The sequence below is a fragment of the Chrysemys picta genome, chromosome 12 (assembly GCF_011386835.1).
Source record: "Chrysemys picta bellii isolate R12L10 chromosome 12, ASM1138683v2, whole genome shotgun sequence".
In the NCBI taxonomy this organism is placed as follows: Eukaryota; Metazoa; Chordata; order Testudines; family Emydidae; genus Chrysemys; species Chrysemys picta.
This window is the reverse complement of record NC_088802.1, coordinates 52,048,410-52,071,460: the sequence shown is the minus strand read 5'-3', so window position 1 is coordinate 52,071,460 and position 23,051 is coordinate 52,048,410. Positions and strand designations below refer to the sequence as shown.

Sequence of the window (23,051 nt, the reverse complement as noted above, 5' to 3'; positions counted from 1 at the left end):
CATAATGCCCTCACTCAGCATCCCACATCAGGACCAGCAGGCGATCCCATCCAATTAGTGTCATCAACTCCAGTCACAAGGAGATTGTCCAGGAATTCTCTGGAGTCTTTGGGATCACCAGAGTTAAGATCATGCATTACTGCTAGCGGCTGGAGCTCCCAGAAAACTCATCCAGCGCCCTTCTGGGAAACTCTCCGCCTGCATCCAATTCAAGAGAATTTTAAAACCCTGCCTCAGCTCCACATCCGTCTCTGGGTGAGCTGGGCAGCGCCCTGTGTGCTAAGCCCACTAGCTGAGGATACAAGTGTTAACTCTGAAACTGAAGGAGGACTTTGCAAGGACGCCAAACAATGGCTCAGGGCCAGGCAGGTGGGTGTGACTAAACCAGGGTGGATACTCCAGTTATTAGAACTGGTCGCCACGGCTCACACAGACCATTTAAAAAGTAAACTTCTCAGGCTGCGTCCTCTTCGCTTGTATTGATCCTGGTGGTGGGAGAATGAAATAAAAGAAAACTACTAACATTACCCAGGGTTTAGCAATCAGCATCTTGCCCCGACTACATGTTACTATTAATCCCATTAAACGTGTGGTGTTGGGGGCATTTTGTAAAAGCCAGACAAGGGTTAAAGGATGTTGCAAGTGTCGCCAAGGGAAATGAGGCCACGCTCGTTAAGCTGGGTAATTCCCTGGAGGACCAAATTGGAGTCAGCTCTGAGGCCTTCTCCATAGAAGGATTTGCTCCTATGGATGGCCTCTTGCTCGGCCATTCCCCTGGGCTGGCTTTGCAGAGCTGCTTCGCTCACAAAAGGAGCGGACAGTCTCATATGCGAGCTCTGAGCCTGGCTGCTTTTTAACAGATGTGCTGACACAAAAGACCCCTCACACGCTCCTTGATCTCACTTTCGGATTAGGTGAATAAAGGCCGAGGCAGGTTCGATGAGCTGCGGCTAATGCCTCTCTAAATGATACGTAAATGTTTCAGCTGAGACGCTGACACTGGCCACAGGGGCGTAGGCTGGGTTCTGATTGCGTGGGAATCTGGTAGAACAGCACTGGGTCGAGAAGACTCACTAGAAAGTTTATCTCTATCTGCAGTGGGACCAAGCGCCTGCTGGCTACAACCTGGCTAAAGCAGCCAGGCTAGGAGCATGACATCACACTTCTCATCCCTGTGCATCCATGGGGCAGGGCTGTTTCATCAAAACCTAGCGGGGGGGAATAACCTTAGCCGGTTTTAGTTCTTATCTGAGAGGCTGCAGTGCTAAAGGGGACACCGATCGTACCGGTGCTTGAGGGTGCTTGGCTTATGGCCTCCCGCTTCAGCAACTCTAGACGCATGCTGATACCCACTGTACCTGCACAGCCTGGTTTGTATTATAATAATAATTATAATGATTTACATTGTGAATCTGCGATAATGCCTAGGAGCCCAAGTCATGAACCAGGACCTCACTCTGCGAGGCGCTGTACAAAACACAGAACAAAGAGACTGTCCCTGACCCAAAGACTTTGCAATTTTACTCCCGTTTTGCCAAACACATACCTGTAAGGAAACCACCATGAACCTACCTCCAGCTTCTAAGCCAGAGAAGCTTAGAGTCTGTAGAAAATTTTACAGCCCCCAGAAAACAGATTTAGGATGGACATATATCCCCCTTCACATACACGCATATAATCCCTAGTGCTATACTTTCAATACACTGAGTGATCAGAGCTATTTTCTGTCACAGACGTATAAATAAATATATAATATGCATTTCTACCTATTTCTCCAATTAACAATATTACTAGAGAGTATGTAATCCATGAACTTTCAGTATGAATGGATAAACAATACTTTCTGGATATTGCTTTTAAAATGTGTAATGATCTCATTTCCATGAACTGAACAGAAACTTTTAACATAGTGGCACAGTGAAGATAAGATGATAAAGGTCTTATGCGCCAGAACAGTCTCACTTTTTTGGAGGGGGAGGGGAATTAGCTGCTAAAGCACAAAAGATGCTAGGAAATGGAGAAACAGGTGGCTTAGGGAGCACTGACAGAAAACGTCAGTGGTTTTATGCTTAAAAATGGCCAGGAACCCCTGCCCTAAACCTGATTTCAATCCTTCTTCACGTTCAGATGGCAGCACCCTTCCCACACAAGAGCCAGGAATTATTTTTCTAAACACGCATCCCTAACTTAGTTCCTGACCCCATGTACGCAAACACATATGAACTCTTTAGTTCCCATAGCTTGTAACTGTACCTTCTCGCCAATAGAGATGCAGGCTTTGGAGTCTAAATCTCTAGGAGGCCTGTGGAAGAGAAAGAAAAAAATAGTATGCAGAAGCATCAGTCACAGAGACCTTACACAGATAATATTCCAAAGAGACAAAGCCTTGCAGAGCCCCTAGACCAGGGGCTATTGCCCTGTGGATATGGGACTCTCAGTAATGGGAAGTCTGGGTATAAGTTCCCCTCAAACTGATGGGACCGCAGCCCCGTGCAGCATATGCAGCAGTGTCACCCTGAGTAGCCGAGCTGGTTTCCTAGCCTTTCAGTGCTATTAGATGTTGCCAAGGTTCACAAAGTCACCCCAAAAGGTGTCAGGAAGGAAGCTGCTGGAGTTGGAATTTCATAAGCCTGCGTCCAATTCCAGCACTAAGGAATTCAAAGAGAGACTCCCTTTGACGGGCTTGGACTGGAACCAATTCCTGGGAAACACAAGAGGGGTAGAGAGAAGCAAATCCGCCTTAGCCAGTTTACAGGACAGATTAAACAGGCAGAGAGGAAAAACGCAAGCCCAGTTTCACTTCTGCCTCAGAAGTAGCATTTGGCCCTGGATGCACCTGGGGCTAAAAGGGGTTGGGGACCCTATGCTTTTGTTCAGGCCTGTCTCCATTTAGAAAGGGAAAATATTTTTCAATAGGACATGGCTGATTTTTATTGGCACGTTGTTTTCTTCCTTCCCTTCCCCTGATGAAGGAACATCCCCAGCAGAGCTTATAAACAAAAATCAGAAGAAAGCGTTAAGCCCTAATGCACCGAACTGTGAAATACCCCTGGCCTCGGAGTTGGTGATCACTGTGGGTACGTCTAAACTGCAAAAAACACCCAGCTGCACTGAGCGTCAGAAGCTGGGTCAACTGACTCAGGCTCACGGGGCTAAAAATATCAGTGTAGACCAGGGGTCGGCAACGTTCGGCACGCGGCTCGCCAGGGTAAGCACCCTAGCGGGCCGGGCCAGTTTATTTACCTGCTGACGCGGCAGGTTCGGACGATCGCGGCCCCCACTGGCCGCGGTTCGCCGTCCTGGGCCAATGGGGGCGGCGGGAAGCTGCGGCCAGCACATCCCTCACCCGCACCGCTTCCCGCCGCCCCCATTGGCCCAGGACGGCGAACCGCGGCCAGTGTGGGCCGCGATCGGCCGAACCTGCCGCGTCAGCAGGTAAATAAACTGGCCCGGCCCGCTAGGGTGCTTACCCTGGCGAGCCGCGTGTCGAATGTGGCCGACCCCTGGTGTAGACGCTGCTGCTCGGGCTGGAGCCTGGGCTCTGAGACCCACCCCCTTTCTGGTTTCAGAGACCGGGATCCGTCCCTTGTGGGAACCGTCAATACTGTGAATTTTAGCCCCGTGCAGCGAGTCCCAGGAGCCTGAGTCAGTTGACCCGGGCTCTGAGACTTGCTGCAACAAGGGTTTTTTTTGGAGTGTAGACGTACTCCGTGTCCTAAAGCATAAGGATTGATAGCCCATCTAACTGCTTATTACCTGACTCCAGGCCAAAAGGTTAACGTCTTGTTACCCCCTTGACATCTTTATTTAGCGTTCACATCCAACGCTGTACAAAGCAGCAGTCCATTAATGCCAAGACCCCACACACGTCAATTAGCACAGTCCCACTTCCCCTAAAATGATCATTACGCAAAGCTACATCTCCCAACAGTCCTGCTAAGGGAAACCTGCTCCATCTACGATTCTACACGGCAGCGAGAATACAAATAAAGGCATCTAGAAAGGGAATCCCAGCTCTGATTCCTCCACAGTCTCTGCAGTAACAGCTGCCCCATCCAATTTACAGAGAACCTGAGGCTGCCTTCATTTATCTTACACTAATCCTTTCCAGGAATAGTTAAGACAAGGTGGGGGACGGTTCTCCTTCTCAGAAAATGCTCCTCCTCCCGGGAAAGGTAAGGCATCAGGTATATCTGACCAGAGAGAGATTTCTCAGATTTCTCCTTTCTGATGCTGCCTAACTGATTTAATGTATTAAAACCACTGCTAGCACACTTTAAAAAGTCAGGCTTCCTGCTTGTACATAAGCTTGGGGAACCCAAGTAGAATTGCCCTGGCAAATCAAGGCCTTCATGCCATCTCTTTACATTGTGGCCTTCCTGACGTGCTAATTGGCTGAATAGGGGATACCGGGACTGCTCCTTTGATCAGGCCGTTGAATTAAGCTCTTAATAAAAAGCCAGTTGGGTGGGGGTTTTTTTTAACTAATTTGTTTCTGGAATCTCATCAATGTCATCAAATTATTCCCATACGAGGGCACATAGTCACAGTATCTGATGTCTATTGAGTTGACTGGGGATTTGGCTACACTAGAAAAGGTTTGCCACGAGAGCTATACTTAGATAGTCTAGATGTACACTCGCAAACCTTTTCTAGAGCAGACGCAGCTTATACCAGTAAGAGAGTACTTTTGCTGGGTTTTTACAAGTTCCCCAAACAAAATAAACTATCCCACACATCTATTTCTAAGCAACATTACTGTACCAGCAAATGTATCGAATATAAACCATCCAGGAAAGAGCTCCAAGGATATTATAGTAGCAACTGTTCCAAGCAAGTAGAAAATACAGGCTCTCTTAAGAGAAACTTAAATCTAAATTACTCTCCCATTGACCACGAGAGCATCAGCCTCAATTTTCATATTCCTGGGGGAAACGTGACATCCCTTCAGCTTAGGGTGACCAGACAGCAAGTATGAAAAATCGGGACAGGGGGTGGAGAGTAATAGGAGCCTGTATAAGAAAAAGACCCAAAAATCGGGACTGTCCCTATAAAATCGGGACATCTGGTCACCCTACTTCAGCTGTTGGCCACTTTATAGCCCAGAGCTTTCTCCCCCATGCAGCCAGCAGTTTCCCAAACATCTGTGTCTCTGACTTGTCAAAAAGCAGCCCCCCAGGGGCTCCCCCTTCAGAGGATCATCAGAATGAGCATGAGGAAGGGGCTGATGGATGGGATCAGATCACCTAGTGTGTTTCCGTTTATGCCTATCAGCTGAGCAGACCTGCCAATGCAAATAGATACCCAAGTCATACAGGACGGTGGGTGCTGCTGCTTTAATAATCAACGTTAACCTTCAAGGAGGCTGACAGCCAAGCAACTCTGAGCTGCAGGGCTTGCCCTGTGCAGCAAATGGCACCCTAATAATACCAGGCTCTCTCTTCTTAACTGTTTCAGGGACGTTCTCTAGCTCGTGTTACGCAGCAGAGCACAATGGTCCCTTCTGAATCTATTAACTCATTCACGCAAAAGAAGCGACACCATCAGCTAAAATAAGACCCCCTTTTGTTCTTTTGACTGAGACACGTGACAAAGCAATACACGAGAGAGCAAATTAAATGGGGGGGGAGGTTAGGGGGTTATAGCCCCGGATTTTTTTGAGACTTACGTAGAGCTTGTCTGTGGTTGTTCAAATGCTTCTTTAGGAATTTTCAGCCCAGGGTTTCTCTTCTTGCCTGCGAAACAAGAAAGAGGCAGAAGTAAAGACAGTTTTCTAGGGGGTGGTGGTGTACCCGGGGCGAGGAGGGGAGGTTAACCTCTGTGGTTATAATTGTAAAACAGGGCTTGTCTACCATGGTTGACCTTATTTAACAGAAACACCAGCTCAGTCTGGTGGTGCAGATTCAGGGCACAGAGTTCAAAATACAAAGTTCCTTTGTTCAGCAAGCTGTGATCAGGCCTGCAGTTCGAGCTCCCACAGTGGCACAGAATGCAGGCAACAGCTCAGGCAACGGGAAAGGCATCTCACCTTTTTAAGCCCTATCTACACCGGCTCCCATGTTTCCTGAACTGATTCAATTCAGACTGAAACCAATTCCAATATACCGGGTATAAACACCTATTTACCCTGTGCAAAAGCAGGGATAGAATCTTTTTAAACAGAGTTTGACAACACAGGGCCAGAGTCTGATCTTATAGGCCCAGATCCTTGAAATCAATGGGACTTAGGCACCTAAATACCTTTGAGGGTCTGGGCCATTTACACTAGTGTCAACCAGGATTAAGCACTGAAGTCAATGTAGCTATGTAAAATCAGCACAAAGGAGAGTAGAATTAGGCTCCAAATATATAACAGTATTTGTTCACATTGGCTAGCTAAACCTTTCTTAAAGTGAGTTAACATGAACAGGATTAAAACCAAGTTCTAAAGCAGTTCAAACAATCCTAGGGCCCAAACCAGAGGGTGACAGAGTCAGATGGACTAGGGAAATATGAGAACCTTTTTATTGCTAAACATATAGTCACATTTCAGAGTGAGGTTCTGAATCTAGGGACAAAATAACCTGAGAACATAAGTCATGTCACCAAACCCCCAGGATAAACATACAGATGCAGTTTGGGTGTGTTATAAAATACTTGGTCCCAAAAAAGCACAGCCACCTAATTTAGACTTTTTTAACCTAACAATTTACATCAATTACTGTCTTTCTTCAAACCTCTGTTTCTCTCCCTGTTCACGACACTCTCCTTCAACCTTTTACATATAAGTGTTTCGGTTTATTTTCCTATGACACATTCTGCCATCATGCTCCGACACGCAGGCCTATAAATATCTGTGAATTCCAGGGCTGCAGGGGCCACTGGGTTAAGATGCATGCCCACAGAACTGAAAATGACCCTTTTAAAGCAACTAGTCAACTTTTTAACCGTAGCTCTTTTTCTTCTCCGCTCTAAAACACAAGATGGAGCCTGCTCAGTTTGCCACAAGCCATTCCAGCATGTAGCAGATGGTTGCAATGCAGCTTTATGGATAAAACATTTATTTGGAAACTACTGCACATATCTTGCTTTATATTATTAATTATTATTATTTATTAAAAACAATACTACAAACTTGCATTGGAAAAAGACATGTGCTCTGCTCCACAGAGCTACCAGTCTAAATATAAAAAGGCCAACAGAAGACAAGACCCAGCAGAACAGCTTGAGAGAGAGAGAGATTATTGAGAATAATGATGAACAGTTTTCAAAAATTTGCCAAGAGACACCAGTTGGTCTATAAGGAAGATGGAAAATGGTAAAAACAAATGCAGAAGCTTCTGTAATTAGATTAGCAGAGTACCCCGGCCATTACATCTCTGGTCTTCTTACTATTCTTAGTAGTATTATAATAGCAGCTAGAGGGTTCAACTAAGATTAGGGCCGTGCTAGGCACTGTACATATTGTTGCCACGACAGCCTGAGTGGTTAACCAAAATCTAGGGTCTTGCAGGGTTGTTTCCATTAGGCTGATAAATCAGTAATAGGAGTCAGGTATACTCTTGGTGTAATCTTGTTTATTTACAAAAAAAATGTATAGCGTCCTGTTTCCTTGAACACAGTAGATATAAACAGCAACCAGCAGTTTTCTTCCTCAGAAATCTCCAAGCCTGCCACTCCAGCGAGCTCAGTGCCCAAAAAGCCCTGTCTCTCTGCTTCCTCTTAGGTCATCCTCACAATTCCTCTCACTGGCTTTCTGACATAGCCTGCATCCTCTATCCTAGCCCCTGAGCATGCAACCAGGGAAACCCCATGAGTCCTGCCATGTGACTTCATGCCTGGGGCTTGGCACACCCATTGACTTTGATGGGGTCCGTGACTGCCTATGGTCTCCATTTAGATTGGAAGCTCTTTGGGGCAGGGGTTCCCTCTTAATATTGTTGTTGTGAAAGGTGCTAATGGTGGGGGAAGGGGAAGCTTGGTTCCAAAGCCAAAGAGTGTAAGAATCCTAGCTTTCCATCCCTGTCTTACAGCTAGGGAACTGAAACGAGGTGATCTGCCCCAGGTGATAGAAGGAGTCTATGGGATAGTGAGGAATTGGACCCAGCACTCCACAGTCACATCTCAGCCTCTTAACCATAAGCAGGGCCCTACCAAATTCATAGCCATGAAAAATGCGTCACGGACCATGATATCCGATCCCCCTCCACCCTCCCCCGCCGTGAAATCTGGTCTTTTGTGTGCTTTTACCCCATACTATACAGATTTCACGGGGGAAACCAGTGTTCCTCAAATTGGGGGTCCTGCCCAAAAGGGAGTTGCAGGAGGGTCATAAGGTTACTTTAGGGGGGTTGCGATATTGCCACCTTTCTGCACTTGGCGGCTGGAAGGTGGCGACTGTTGGCCGGGCGCCCAGCTCTGAAGGCAGAGCCCAGCTAGCAGCAACGCAGAAGTAAGGGTGGCAATGCCATACTTCTGTGCTGCTACTGCCGCTCTCCAGCTGCCCAGCTCTGTCAGGACCTCTATAATTACACCACCGTGAAATTCCAGATTTAAATAGCTGAAATAATGCAATTATCTATTTTTTAAATCTGATGACTATGAAATTGACCAAAGTGGACCGTGAATTTGGTAGGGCCCTAACTATAAAACCATCTGCCCTCTTCTGGTTTGCTACTTCGTCTTCATCTTGATAGTCTATCCCAGTGTTTCTCAACTTTTTTGATACCAGGGACCGGCTTGCTGCCTTCCTGAACTGCGTCAGGGAGATCTCAGGGACTAGCACCAGTTCACAGACAGGTCATGGAGAAACACTCTATCCTATCCCCTGCTGCTGCAAAAACACTCTCAAATGGTCTACTTAAAAGTGAAAACAAGCACAGATTCTTACCCATTTTTGTTCTGTTTCCTGCATTCATTTTCTTGCAGAATCACACATGCTGTACCAATATCTCAGCATAGTATATTTCAAGCAGTTCTGAGAGGGTGGAAATTAACCCAATGGAAATTAACCTAATTTGAGCATGAACCATAACAGACTGTACAAAATGTAATCTTATCTTGGTTCACAAGTGGTGTCCAAGGAAGAACAAAGTAGCGAAATACCAAACCCAAATAAATATGAAAAGCCTTTCCGCCTTCCACTGAAATATATTCTCCATGTTTTGAGTTTATTTTCCTTGTCTTTCTTAAGAGAATATAACATTTTGAAACTCTGCCATTTTTTGAAGCACAATCTGTTCCCTTAACAAAGCTGCCAAGACATGGACCTAGTTTAACGTTAAAGCATCAACAATGATCAAAAGAAAATATGGATCTCACGGTGGCATTGGGAGAGGTGGAACTGCAGAGTGGAATTAAGCCAGCCGCAATTCACCCTCATAGCACCAGCAAATTCCCTGCAGTATTAGTATGTGAAACAAAACAACAAACACATCACACACCACATTTCACCTCATGGGTATTTAATGAAAGTCCCTGGCTGTAATCCGGCAATTTTATGCCTCTCAGCTGAATTAGACCAAGTTTCTTCGCTCTTTTTGTTACAACATGCATAGTGCTTGATCTCTGGAGCATTCTGCAGGTCTGTGACCACAACAGGGTGTCTAGAGTGCAGCATGAGCAATCTGCCTCCCAGCCTTTGGAAACACTCACTTGAATCAGATGACGTTTCATTCTGACGCACCCAGGAGTCATTATTTTTATATGGATACGAAGTGTCATGTTGGATCTATCGCAGTAGCTACCACCCAACAAGACGGTACAGCAATGTGGGGAGAGACTGGATAGCACAGAGATTGCTAACAAGGAGCCTGATCCAATGCCCAAGGAAGTCAATGGAAAGCCATCCACTGATTTTTATTACTAACTGTATTATAGAAGCATCTAGGGCCCTCAGCCAAGATTGACTTGAGCACTGTACAGACGCATAGCAAGAGACAGTCCCTGCCCAACGAGCTTGTAATCTAAATATACCAAGGGTGGGAAGGAAAACAGAAGGATGAAGAGATTTGCCCAAAGTTCAACAGCAGATGAGTGGTACTGGGAATATAAACTAGGTTTCCTGAGGCCCAGTCTACGAGACCATGTTGTTTTCATTATGTTGAAGGGGTTTTAGATCCGACCCAGGATAAAAGGCCTTTAGGTCACGGGTTTGAATCTAGCCCAGGTTATCAGCCACCAATAGTTGTTTCCACCAACTGTGTGGGAGGAGTTGGATGGCTCTCAGCCCAGTCCCTCCTGGACAGAACCCACCTTATATTAGCTGGCATCTTTTTATCAGTCTCAAGAGAGTGGTTACGAAGTGAGTGAGCCAGGGAAACTGACTGATAACCCCCTGAGGCGCTTTCTTCAGAAAGCAGGAAGAGGCACCTTGCCCAGATACACACACATTGGGATAAAAACCACACTGTCCTTTTCCCAGCACTAAATGCACTTTAGATGAAAAGAAGTAAAAGACACAAACCAACAGAGTTAGTGGCTGGTGTCCGTTCTACATAGTGCAATTCACTAACTCTGTGCTTGTGATCACCTCTCTCTGTTAGCTGATCACAGCAAGGACGAGACTCCTGCTTATAGACCGCTAAAAGAGCAACTCCATAGGAAGGATGTATTCTACTGTACTTACAGTGTGAAGGGAAGAGTAATATGTACAGGAGATAAAGATTTAGGGCTATCTGGCTTTCAGGCAACTTTAAAAACATGAAGTTTGATGCAGTCTGGTACACACCAAAAGAAAAAGAATTGTTCTGCAGCACACTCTTATGAACCATTATTATTTACAGTACAGTAGGAACTAGAATCAGGGACTGGAGTGCATTGTGGTAGCCCTGTACAAAGGTGGAGTGCAAACGTGGTCCCTGCCCCAAACAGCTTGCATCCTTGGTTAAGGGCAAGAGTATTGTCAACTCCAAGCAGCCAAAAGGCATACTTTTATTTATTTAAAATAAACCAATCAATAAATAAGAAAGGGTGTGTGTCCTTTTCTTTCCCTTCTGGTTTCTGAGCATTCAGGCTGCACTTAGGTCCCATTTTTCTCTGCAATCAGGAGAGCTAGAATCTTATTTCATTTTTACAAATGACCACTGAGATTCTGCCATGATCACCTAACCTCAGGAGCCTGGGTTTTAAGAACAGCATTGGTGATAAGAGAATGAAACAGGTTGGTTCTGAAGTACCAAGAAAGGGTCCAGGATGTCCTGCTTTTTTTAAGGGCTGGGGGGGACACTGGCACTCGCCAGTTTTGTTGGATTATCAGAGCCAGCTGAGGAAGGGGGTCAGGTGACTGCTATAAAGGGTTGAGAGAGTTCAGTTGGAGGAGAGCTGCAGGCATGAAGCTGGCTGCTGTTGGTCATCCTGGAGTGATACGGCATGAGAGGCTTCTGGGCCTCGGCAACTGCTTTGGTCAGGATAAGAGGGTTGTTTGGGTGTTAACTTTGTGAGTGTTTTGTACTGCAGACTGGATTGTGTCCTGAAGGAAGGGCCCGAACAGAATTTTTTTGGGGGTTTTGTGTTAGCCCTGCCAAGGCTGGGAAGACAATGGGATAAAAAGAACTGAGACTTTTACTTAGCAATGCACTTCAGGACATGCTTAACTTTAAGCACGTGCTTAAATTATCTTCATCCTATAATGCACTTCAGCTAGTGCTTAAGTACTTTGAAGTGGGTGGAGCCCAGAGGCAGAGAAATCACTCCCTTAAAAGTGTGGTGTTTTACCAAAGAAATCCAGGTACATGGACAGTAATAGGCCAAGATGCTGAAAAGTTGTTTAGTTGTTAGGGCTATGAGTGTATAACCCTCTAGTGCTTCTTCTTTAGGCTTTTTTCTTTCTTTTAAATCAGGGGCATTGAGTAAACCACAAACTGGGGCTGGGAATGAAGTAAGGGCTAAAACCAAAATTATTAGTATTTTTCCTCTATGACTTAAAAAAACAAACAGATTGAATGCTTCCCTTTGAAAGTCTTAAGTGCCATTCCCAGGGGGAAGAAAAATACAACCTCATTCATTCAATAGTCTTGCTAATCTGGTTCCAGAGTCCAGCAATTTGCTGTAGGCTCATTGGTGGAGAGGCCTGCTGCTTGCCCTTTCAAGTGGTGGTTTTTTTTGTGTTTTGTTTTTTAGTATTCACCTAACTTTAATGTTTCACAGAAAAATAAAGGAAACCTCACAGAGAATAATATAGTTGTGTAGAATGGAAAGACAGAGGTGTTTGTTATCCACAGATACTGGGACAGAAAATAAACAGTTTCTCCTAAAGAGAATTCCTGTACACCAGCCTCCAGGCATTTCATTGTGGCCAAAAGTTCTTTTTGATCTAATCCAAAGTAAATGGTTTCTTGCTCCAAAATGCTCCTGTTTTCTTCAGAGGATATTAGCCAGCTCTGTCTCTGCCACAATTTATTATTAAAGCCAAATTCAATAGGCATGTGGCAATGTTCTGCTATTTAGCGTAAGGGTCACTGGTAAAACGTCCCAGGAAGAGGAAGGTCTGTTTTCACTCCTCCCTCTCGATTAGGATTGGAGGAAGGGTTATCTAATAACTAGGAGCAAAGAGACCTGCTGGTTTCTATATGTGGCTCTGCTTCTGATTTTATTCGAAGTACTCGGGGACAAATTCTTTTCCCCTTCCCGGGATCAATAGTACCTTGCTGTGCAAAGAGTTCTGCTGAAATCAGGCCAGTGGCAAACTTCAGATAGAAGAATAAATACTTGGCACTGGTCCGGGGTCTTCAACCCAAGGCTCTGAAGGCACTTCGCCAACATTGCTTATGTAGGGCTCCCAGGAGGCAGGGATGTATTATTGTCCTCCTTGCTTCACAGAAGGCGAACTGAGGTATGGAAGGGGGAATATACCATCTCAGTGTGAGCTTGGGGGAGTGGCAGAGCTAAGAACAGACCCAAGATGACCTTCATTATTAACTGTATTACAATACAGCAGAGGCTCCCGAACTTTTTACTGTGCCCTCCCTTCTCCATGGGAGTAACATAACAGCCCCCCCCCCAAAATTCCCACCCATCAGGGGCAGAAAGTGACTCATTGAAGAGAGTGGGTAACATGCCCAGGGACAGCAGCGGGCTCCTGCAAGCTCTGGAAGGTTTAACATCTGCAGGGCTGTGGCTGACCGGGCATCTGGGCCAGTGCAGGGCAGCACGCATAGGAAATCCCCAGTGGACAGGCCGCTGCTGGGATGGGGCTGGGCAGCATACTTCCTTCCCCCGGCTTCTGGGGACTCCCTGCATGCTTTCCCTGCTTTGACCTGGGCACCTGGCTAGCCATAACCCCACACCCTACCTTGTGCCCCTGATAAACTCCTCATACCCCACTGTTTGGAAACCAATGCAGCAGAGCCAGGAGGCCCCAGCTGAGATCTGGGCCCCTTTGCGTTGAGTGCTGTATAAACACCCAGTGAGAGGCTGTCCCTGCTCCAAAGAGCTTACAGCCTAAATAGACAGGACAGACAGAGAGCAAGAAGGGAAACAGAGGTGCAGCCACTTGCCCGTGGTCTCAGAGCAAGTCAGAGGCAAAGCCAGGAACAGAACCAGGTCTCCTTCCTCCCAACCCTGTGCCCTGCAGGATTGATCCTGCACCAATCAAGTCAATGGGCGTGTTTCCACTGACCTAAAAGGGAGCAGGATCTAACTGTGGGAGGGAAGAGAGCTGCATAGACACAGATACTAATTTAACGACAACAGACCCAACTGGGTGTCTGACCAGCTTGGGGGTGGGAGCAAGAGGTGGATTGCTAATTTTGAGTTAAGCAACTGAATGGGGCATGTCTTCATGTAATGAAAATCATTCATTCCCTTGGTGGGTATTTGAATTGAGTGTGCTGTACGTGGCCTCTTTCACTGGACCCATTTCAGTAAACCGCACAGTAAAGGCTTCCTGGGGAGGAGGCAAGTGAGTTTGCTGGGTCAGCTCCCACCATAGACCTACCCCCCCCCAAAAACCAGCATGCTGGCAGCTAATCTAGACACTGGTGCCTCAGTGCACACCCACAGAGGCTTTTAATAACCAGCTCACGTCTCCCGTGCCCCTTCCACCCTGAATACTTTGCAAACAAGCCTGACCCGGCATCACCTATGGGACCTGAGCAGATCACAGTGCAATGCCCTGTTTAATTCTATCCGACAGCGTCAGCGCAACCGTGTCCAGCCAAGGCTGCAAACCATGCACTTCCAGAGGCCTATTCCCGCAGTCCTTACACAGGCAAAGCTCCCATTAACAAAAGAAGCTTTATCAAGGCCAAAACCTAGACTCCCACCTATCTTTAGATCGTGGCTGTATATGTGGCCTGTGCTGAACTGGTGAGCAGGCAGAAATCCTGCACTTCCCGGATTAGGAGACTTGCATATTTTGGTAGCACTGCCCGTTATGCTGAGCCGGAGAGCAGTGGCACAGCGGCAAAGAAACACCGCTCCCTAGCTGTGCTCTTGGGTCACCTAACACAGAAGCATATGTTGCATTATTAATATCATGGTTGTCCTTTTAAAATGATCCAGGAAGCAATGAGTATCACTTTTAATTAAGGAAAATTATTACAGATCATCTGGCAGGTTCACCACTGATGCAAACAAATGATTGCAGGTTAACACACACAAGGTAACAGACCGCAGCTTCTTTACGCAAATACAAGAATTCAGCTGTTATATGGCAAGTGCTGTACTTGTCTGTTCTGTACATCCACATACGTTTCACTCAAGCAGATGCACATCAGCCACTTGTCAACTATCAGGGTGAAAAACATTTAATTCATCCCATGTCTCTCCCCCAGGAATTCCCCCAACTGAGGACACTCCGGCCAAGTCTAAGAGGAGTGGAAAAGCATGTTAACGTTGCCTGAATTCAAACTTTTACTATCCTTAGACTAAACAGTCACCGAGTAAAGACGCTTTCTGCTTCCCAGCCAAGTCTTTGGACTTAGATTTAAAATAAGCAAAGTACATAGTAAATGTACCTTCTCAGAGAGGAATGTCACTTCCTGGGCTCCTGATGGCTTGGCTCCTCCATGTGAATTTTCACAAGCAGGCTCCATCTCGGCTGAAATGCAAGCCATGCCCCCAGCCAAAAAGAACAAACAGAGATAGAGGCAAACTACTGACTTCTGGTCACTTCACTAGTACAGATCTAGTTTCCGGGCTGTGATTTCCCCCTGCCGTTCGTTCAGGTCTTTCTGGCGTGGCTACAGGGAAACATCATACTGCCAGTGCCTTCTCTCCCCCGTCTGCCCTTCTTTGTCACATGCATCAGCATCTCCTTCTTCCCCAGCTCTCCTTCACTCAGACTTTGGCTGGGTGATAATCTCTGGCCTATGTTATACAGAAGGCCAGACTAGATGGTTCCTTCTGGCTTTAAAATTTCAGCTGGTGTAAATTTATAGCTCCAGTTACTTCAAGTGAACAACAACCATTTAGACAAGTTGATGATCAGGGCCTTGTAGATCTAGGAGAACCATTTTTTCAAGCACCACTGACCTCTAAGCCCTTGAGGGCTAGAACTCTTGGGATTTTGTGTTTCAATAGCACCCACCAAATGGTTGGTGCTTAAATGGGGGAGTGCGGACAAATCGTCACAGCAGGGACACAGAACAAGTATTCTGATCTGCACCTGCAATTCAATCAATGGGTGTAAATTTTAAGGCTGCCCATAAAAGAACACAAGTTTGGGTGAAAACCCTGGCATTTTTTTTAAAGTGGACAAACATCTTTGCACTTCACACCCTTAGGGTTTGTCTACACTGGCACTTTTTCGGCAAAACTTTTGTCATTCAGGGGTGTGGTTGTTTTTTTTGGGGGGGGGGGGTTTAAAACACACTCCCACAAACGACAAAAGTTTTACCGACGAAAAGCGCCAGTGTGAACAATGCTTGGTTGGCAGGAGCGCTCTTCTGCCGACCAAGCCGCTGCCGCTCATGGGGGATGGAATTTTTGGGGGGGCAGGAGAGCTCTCTCCTGCCGACAAACAGCAGCTACACTGCGTGCCTTTTAGCAACGCAGCTGTAGTGGCACAGCCAGGTCACTAAAAGCCTCGTAGTGTAGCCATAGCCTCAGGAAGATATAGGCGAAGCAGTCAGAATGCAAGAACTTTCTAAGCACAATGAAAGCTTCAGCCAAAAGCCAAGGGAGGAGCCAAAGAGAGAGCTAGATTTTATTTGTACCACTGAAATAGAACTAAGAAGCTCTCTCCTTAGTCCTGTCAATAAATACAAGCTGCCAAGTGTTAATACAGAGACAGCCAGGTACTAAGAGTTGGAATGAAAAACACTCCAGTTGGCTAATGGCGAGCCAGAAAGCTCATTACGGAAACCCAGATTGGGATAAAGACAGGAAGGCTCAATAACAACCTTAGAAATCTTTTGCAACCTTGAAGTGAACAAACTGACATGGGCTCAGTCACCTAAGAGCTTAAGTGCATACTGGCACCTCTGCCAGAACGGGTAACTTCCTAATTTTACCTAGGAATGGACCATGTTTGACTGATGCAGATGAACTACAGTGCAGCTAGGAAAGGTCTGTCCCCTAAGCCTGGTCTACAGAGGCCTGGTCTACACTGAATAACGTAGCTGAAGTCAACGTACTTAGATCGACTTAACCGTGGTGTCTTCACCGCGGTGAGTCGACGGCTGCTGCTCCCCCGTCGATTCTGCCTGCGCCTCTCGTGGCACTGGAGTACAGGAGTCGATGGGAGAGCGCTCGGGGGTTGATTTATCACGTCTAGACTAGACGCGATAAATCTACCCCCGCTGGATCAATCGCTGCCCACTGATCCAGCGGGTAGAGTAGACATACCCAGAGTCTCTTACTTTGCTATGACCATGGTTGGAGGAGGAGGGGCAAGGTTAACTGACAGTTATACCAGTACTACCCGTAACGTGGATACAACTATACTGGTCTACAGCCATCTTATACTGGTAAGGAATAAACTACCAGTAGAAGCATCTTATACCAATATAGCTGCACCCATGGGAGAGAAGCTGTACTGCATCAACTATGCCCATATAGTTAAAGAGACAACTTTTCTGGGTAGACATGTCCCCAGGGCCTGCAGGGTATCTTCATGATTGTACAGACGCTCCCCGACTTACTCAATCGTTCTGTTCCGGAAAGCCTTGCGTAACCCGAATTTTACGTAAGTCGGAAACGAATATTATGCAAGCATAAACAACACACAATTTCTGCTCTAAATCAATCTTTTTTCACTTACAAACTGGTCCTGCACTCTTGCTATCACTTGGTCGCTTTCAAGGCATGATTTGAATGAAATAATAGGGTGAAATAACAGAAATACAGTATCACTGAAATAACACCAGACTGAGAGGCTGTGAGAGCACAAAGCCTTCCCTTGTAGGAGATGCTACTGCTGTATTCCTCCGCACTACAGTACCGTACTTTGCGTTTCCGTCCGCTACGCAATGTTTTCTGCAACTTGGAAATTTAATATATGCCTTATGGAACTTTTTGCGTAGGTTGAATTTGCGTAAGTTGCGTCTTGCGTAACCCGGGGAGCGTCTGTATAGTGCAAAAGACAACCTACCTCCTTGGGGGTAACAGCAAGTAACACAGCCCTCCACTGCCTGGAGGATTTTGCAAGGGAAAAAGCTGGAGGTGGAGGAGAGGGAGGGGCTCGGATAATACAGTGATGAACCTACACCGAATAGACTGTGGGATTCAAAGGATTTCCTGCTGCTGCTTTTTATTAATGTCTCTACTCACTGTCTGCAATAACACCTTGGAAGCTGCAAACTGAAATCGGTTTCCTTAACAACTCCCTCATCGTTGCAGGGCTGCTAAGAGGAGTAGGGAACATTGCACTTAGTGTTATTGCAAATGCTGGGCTTCCTCGTACTCGTTTCCTTTGTTATCACAGGGTTGCTGGCCTGCGCACATTGGCTTATCGGAGGGCAGCTGGTATGTGCTTGCCTGCACAAGCTGGTGGCTATTGTAGGGTTGATCTTGCGTGCTGGACTGCATGCACTGGCTTAGAATTGTAGCTTTGCTCTTGAGTGCTGGGTTACATACACCAGCTTATCGTCTCTTATTTTCCTAACAGGAAACAGCATTAAAACACTTTAGTGGCGGGAAGCAGGGGAGGGGAGAGTGCTTTAAGAATGTCATAGACTTTGCCAATATAGAAGAAATCAAAGGGGCGGTGACATGCCAGGCCTTGGTGCTCAGACATGTCTAGGGAACAGCTGCATTTGCTCTATTTCTAGTCCTCATCTGGTGTTAGTTCGTGTAACTCAACTGACTACAATGGAGCTCCACAGATTTACCAGAGATGCTTTAGACCAGCTCAGGATCTGTCCCTTATGCGTCCCTCCTCTCTAACACCAGGCTGTGAAAGTCAATGGCAAAACTCAGGCTGAATTCAATGAGGCCAGGGTCTCCCTCTCAAATACTTACTGAGAAGAAGTGGCATCAGATCCAGAATTCAGAAGATTTTATTTTCCACTTTGCCTTACGTTCAGACAAAGTAGACAGAGGGCTCTCTCCATGGGGACCTATACACCAGGGAAAACAGCAAAGCAGTGGTACATCAAGTGGATGAACTAAGGACATGTCCACGCTACAAATTAAGTCGACCTACGTTACGTCGTCTTACATCCACTGTAGTAATTACTTCACTTGTGCACGTCCACACTTTGCTTCTTCAGACAGCGGTGCACATCCTCGCTAGGAGCGCTTGTGTCGAGTGTACTCTCAGTGTGGGGCATTGTGGGTCAACTCTTGAAAGCCATTAACTGTTGAGATAAGCAACCTACTGTCTACACTGACACTGAGTTGACCTGACTACATAGACCTTGACTCAACTCCACTTCCACAAGCAGCGTAGAGTCGGCATAGCGAGGCAGTTACGCCGGTAGGAGTGAAATTTAAGTGTAGATGCTTACATAGTTAGTTGACGCAAGGCCACTTACGTTGACCTAACTTTAGTGTAGACCAGGCCTACATTTCATTCTGCTGTTACTCGAATTCAGCAAACTCCTCAAGGTAGTTAAGGTAAGGCAGAGTCAATTGGTCTGGGGAGCGATTCTTTCAGGGACTATATGTGAATAGTTCCCAAACTGTTTGGTGACACAGTTTGTAACTACACTGTAATGCCGAAGGTTGAGCAAACTTGTTGCTGCTTACTCCGGTACCTGTCGATTTCGCCGTGCTGCAAGCCGCCTCTCAGGGGGTTAATTGTCACAATGTTCTACCTCTTCCATGACTCAATCCTGCAACCTGTAATAAACTCTGCACGGGACAGCCCCCAAACTAACATAACGGGGTGTTGCAAAAGAAGGATTGAGATGCACTGGATGAACGGTGGGGAAGCTCAGGCAGTCTCTGCTCTGATCAAGCTAGTTCCACGTGGACTGCATTCCTCAGAGGGTCTGACTGCAGAGCCTCCTGGCAAGTTACTTGGCCCACAGTCAAACATACAAAAACGAGATAAAATGATCAGATCCCCTTAACTTCAAGTTATGTCAAATGAAGTAATTCAATACAAAATACAAGCCAATTCTAATAAAACCACCAGCAACCCAGTAAATAAAGACAGGATGTAATAAAACAAGCAGACAGGCCAGCTCTATGGGCTACATCGTGGGGATACTCGTATATAGAAAGGTCTATGCAGCAGGTCCGGCTGTGTAGGCCCCAAAATGTCTGGCTACTTCACTCTCCATGGCATCAATATTTTTCTCACAGCTTCAGCAATCACTTAAGTAAATTAAACTGCATTTTGTCATCTAGGTCTGTAACAAGTTACATTAGCTAATTACCTATCTTCTTACCGGGCTCCTCGTTTCTAATTATTTCCTGCTCCTTCCAATTTCATATGAGCAGGGTGAGCCTAGAAATCTTGTTCTCCTTGCTGTCATCAGGTCACTGATACTTACAGGAGTATTAAAAGCTGCAGGAAAGCACAGGCAACCTGAGACTGATGACCTTTGTCAGTGTAGACAAACTCTACACTGTATGTATGTGCATGTGTTGTAAACATTTACGGTACTCCCAACATCATTGGACCTACTCTCCTTTAGAGCCATGTAAATCCAGAGTCACACCATTTACTTTGAAGGAGTGACTCTGAATTTACACTGATGTAGCTGGGAGAAGAAAAGGGGCCTGAGGATGATATTACAACTGACAATAACATTGGTAATTCAATTACACACTTCTTAATGAAATCCCATGATTAAGACAACACAGAGATAATGGATGAATTCTCTTTAGAGCAGTGCACTGTATAGGTTTAGTGGCAGTGAACTCAGGAAATGCTCCAGTATCTAAAACAAAATCCCCCTTCCCTGTACAATGCTGCACAAATAGAGGAATTTTCTGCCGCCTTCAGAAGCATCAAGCACAAAGAACGTCTGTACGCTAATGGCTCTCTCTTAGCAGTGAGTGAAGCGCATGGAAATATCCCTACACTGTGCAAAGACCAGCATGCATTTACCTGTCCTTTCAATAGACTCGAGATGCTGGTAAGTCAATTTCCTGATTCAGTCAAGTCTCACACTGGTTGCCAAATGTGTCCTTAAACATATATTCCAGCAGACCGAGGGTCCCGTATCCAAGGTTACACTCATCTACTCTGAAACAAGACTCAGGATTTCCTGTTTATCTTCACCCTACACTTCTTATTGTGGTTTCAGCTTTAAAAAACATAACACACACAGGCAAAGCGTTCTGAGAGTCTGTCCCTCTGCTATGATTGCTCCTTGGAATGTACAGGTAGCTAATAAGAGCTGGAAACATCTGGGAGTTAAACTGAATTGCGATTTAAAGGGGATAGAGGTGAGAGGCTGTGCCTCTAAGAGGTGCAGCATAGAACTCACAGCTCAGGAAGAGGGGGCGCTAAAGTGGGTTAAGATGCCTTTCTGTAGCCCCCAGCAGATTTTTAGATGGCTCTGGGGCCTACATTACGGCAGCCTCCTGGGGCTGGCCTTATGAGGTACAGTGCAGATCTGAATCTTAGTTGCCTAGAATCTTCCCTTCTACTCCAGTCATGCACCTGACCCACTCCCTACACCAGAGCTTATGGCTGTCCCTGCTCGGACCTACTTATTCAACATAAAGGGGCCAGAGCACAGCTGGGGATCTCACCCCAGGTTCCTCCTTGAGCCCACTCCCTTTCTTGCCAAGCTGTGACCACCCCGTTGCATTTGCCATCTGCAAGGCTTTCCAGCACGGTTGATTTTATTTTGGCTGTTTATTTGTCTGACTTCAGTAGGGCCAAGATTTCCACCTTTCTCTTTACTGGAGCCAGCTGCATTTTATATAGAACCCTTCATATACTGAGGTTTTCATGCAATGACTAACAGTGAGCTTAGAGCTGGGTAAAAACTAAATGAGTAGCTCTGGCTCTAGGAGGTCTGTCTATATTTTTTTCCTCCTGTTTCAGTCTGCACGACTGTGTCTACTCATTGGATTGTCCTAGGAGCGTGCAGGAGAGGATACAGGACAATGGCCAGGGAAAGAAACTCTGCCTTCCACATACTGCCCTCTAATTTACCGCAGTCCGGAGGAAATCGGTGGCTTGTTCAGCTCTTCCCCCTTTCCTGGCCCAGAAGACGCTGCCTATCTGAACAGTACCTAGAGGAGCAAGAAGTGCAACAAGAAAGCAAGAAAATGCCAAAGGCAATAGAATTCTAAGCAGATAGCTCAGATCTGGGAAAGTGCTGCGGGGGGGGAGAGAGGGGGTAGGGAAATTCGCCTGCTGTCCAGTTGTGCTGGTGCCAGGAATGGGCTGATATTTGCAGCCAAGATGCAGCAGCGCTGTCCGTTTCTGTGGCCAGGGGGAAATCCTGCGACCTTTACTCAGCCTCTCATCAGCACAAGTCCTTATTTAGCCAGTGACTTGCACAATGGGGCCCTGACTTTGCTGTGTGCCGGTAGATGATACAACATAAAAGTGAAATAACGACAAGAGTTGTGCCTGCATAAAGACCGCAGGATTGGAATCGACCTTCGAAGGTCATCTAGTTCAACCCCCTGCTCAAAGCAGGACCAACCCCAACTAAATCAGCCCACCCAGGGCTTTGTCAAGCCGGGCCTTCAAAACCTCTAAGGATGGAGATTGGACCTTAATAACTTTCATTGTGCTACTGTCTTAACTTGTTTTCATAACACTTATCACCTTTTGCCACCATTTTAATTGCGTAGCTATTCAAGCACTTCAACAGGCTGGGGACATGAATGGCTTTATCACTATCCCGCATCATGCTCGCCTTCCAAAGGAACCAGTGTGGCCTATTTGAGTACAGGACTGGGCCTCAGAGACCTGGGTTCTAGTCCCAGCTCTGCCACTGGCCTAATAAGTGACCCTGGGCAAGTCACTTCATCTCTCTACCTTGGTTTCCCCCTCTGTAAAATGGGGCTGATGATGCTTATCTCCACTGATATGCTAGATATTATCTATTACTTTCATTGGACAGGTAGAAATGCAAGTGCTCCGACTGTTCTGTATCAGTTCCTAGATCCCACTCAGCACTGTAATACATTAAGGAATATGACTAACATCTGTCCTGTGCTTCTGCTCTCCTTGTCGCCCCGGGGGAGCAATGTGTGCAGCGGAATGGTTTCTTCTGGATATTTTTATATAGAACATGCAGATATACATTGTGTATGTATAGACACACATTCGCCGTCCCAGGCCAATGGGGGCGGTGGGAAGCAGCAGCCACCACATCTCTCGGCCCGCGCTGCTTCCTGCTGCCGCCCCCATTGGCCTGAAGTGGCGAACCAGGCCAATGGGAGCCGCGATCGGCCGAACCTGCAGATGCGGCAGGTAAACAAACCGGCCCGGCCCGCCAGGGTGCTTATCCTAGCGGGCCACGTGCCAAAGGTTGCCGATCCCTGTGCTAAGAAGTGCTGGACCACATGCCAAGGTTCGTGGAAGCTTGTGAAGCTCCTAGTTAGCGGCATTAAAAGAACATGAAATGCAAATTTCTGTGACTTGCATAAACGTGCCACACGTTCTGCCAGCTGACAGAAATATTGTTTGGGCAAAAGCAGGAAGATCAGCTCAAGGACTGCGATGCACATGTGTCTTGTTCCTCTTTCCAAACATTTTCCTTTCCTTA

The 23,051-nt window shown here is 46.4% G+C and overlaps 1 protein-coding gene across 2 annotated transcripts in view; it reads right to left on the bottom strand.

The window, feature by feature from the left end:
* Positions 1-23,051, bottom strand: part of MAP2K6 (mitogen-activated protein kinase kinase 6) — a 76,831-nt gene that overhangs the window by 28,542 nt on the left and 25,238 nt on the right. For both annotated transcript variants that reach the window (XM_005282964.5, XM_065563699.1), the window contains exons 2-3: positions 5,669-5,735; positions 2,254-2,302 (exon numbers count right to left, since the gene is read on the bottom strand). In XM_005282964.5, coding sequence (XP_005283021.1) covers positions 2,254-2,302; positions 5,669-5,735 — 116 coding nt within the window. The remainder of the gene's footprint in view (positions 1-2,253; positions 2,303-5,668; positions 5,736-23,051) is intronic.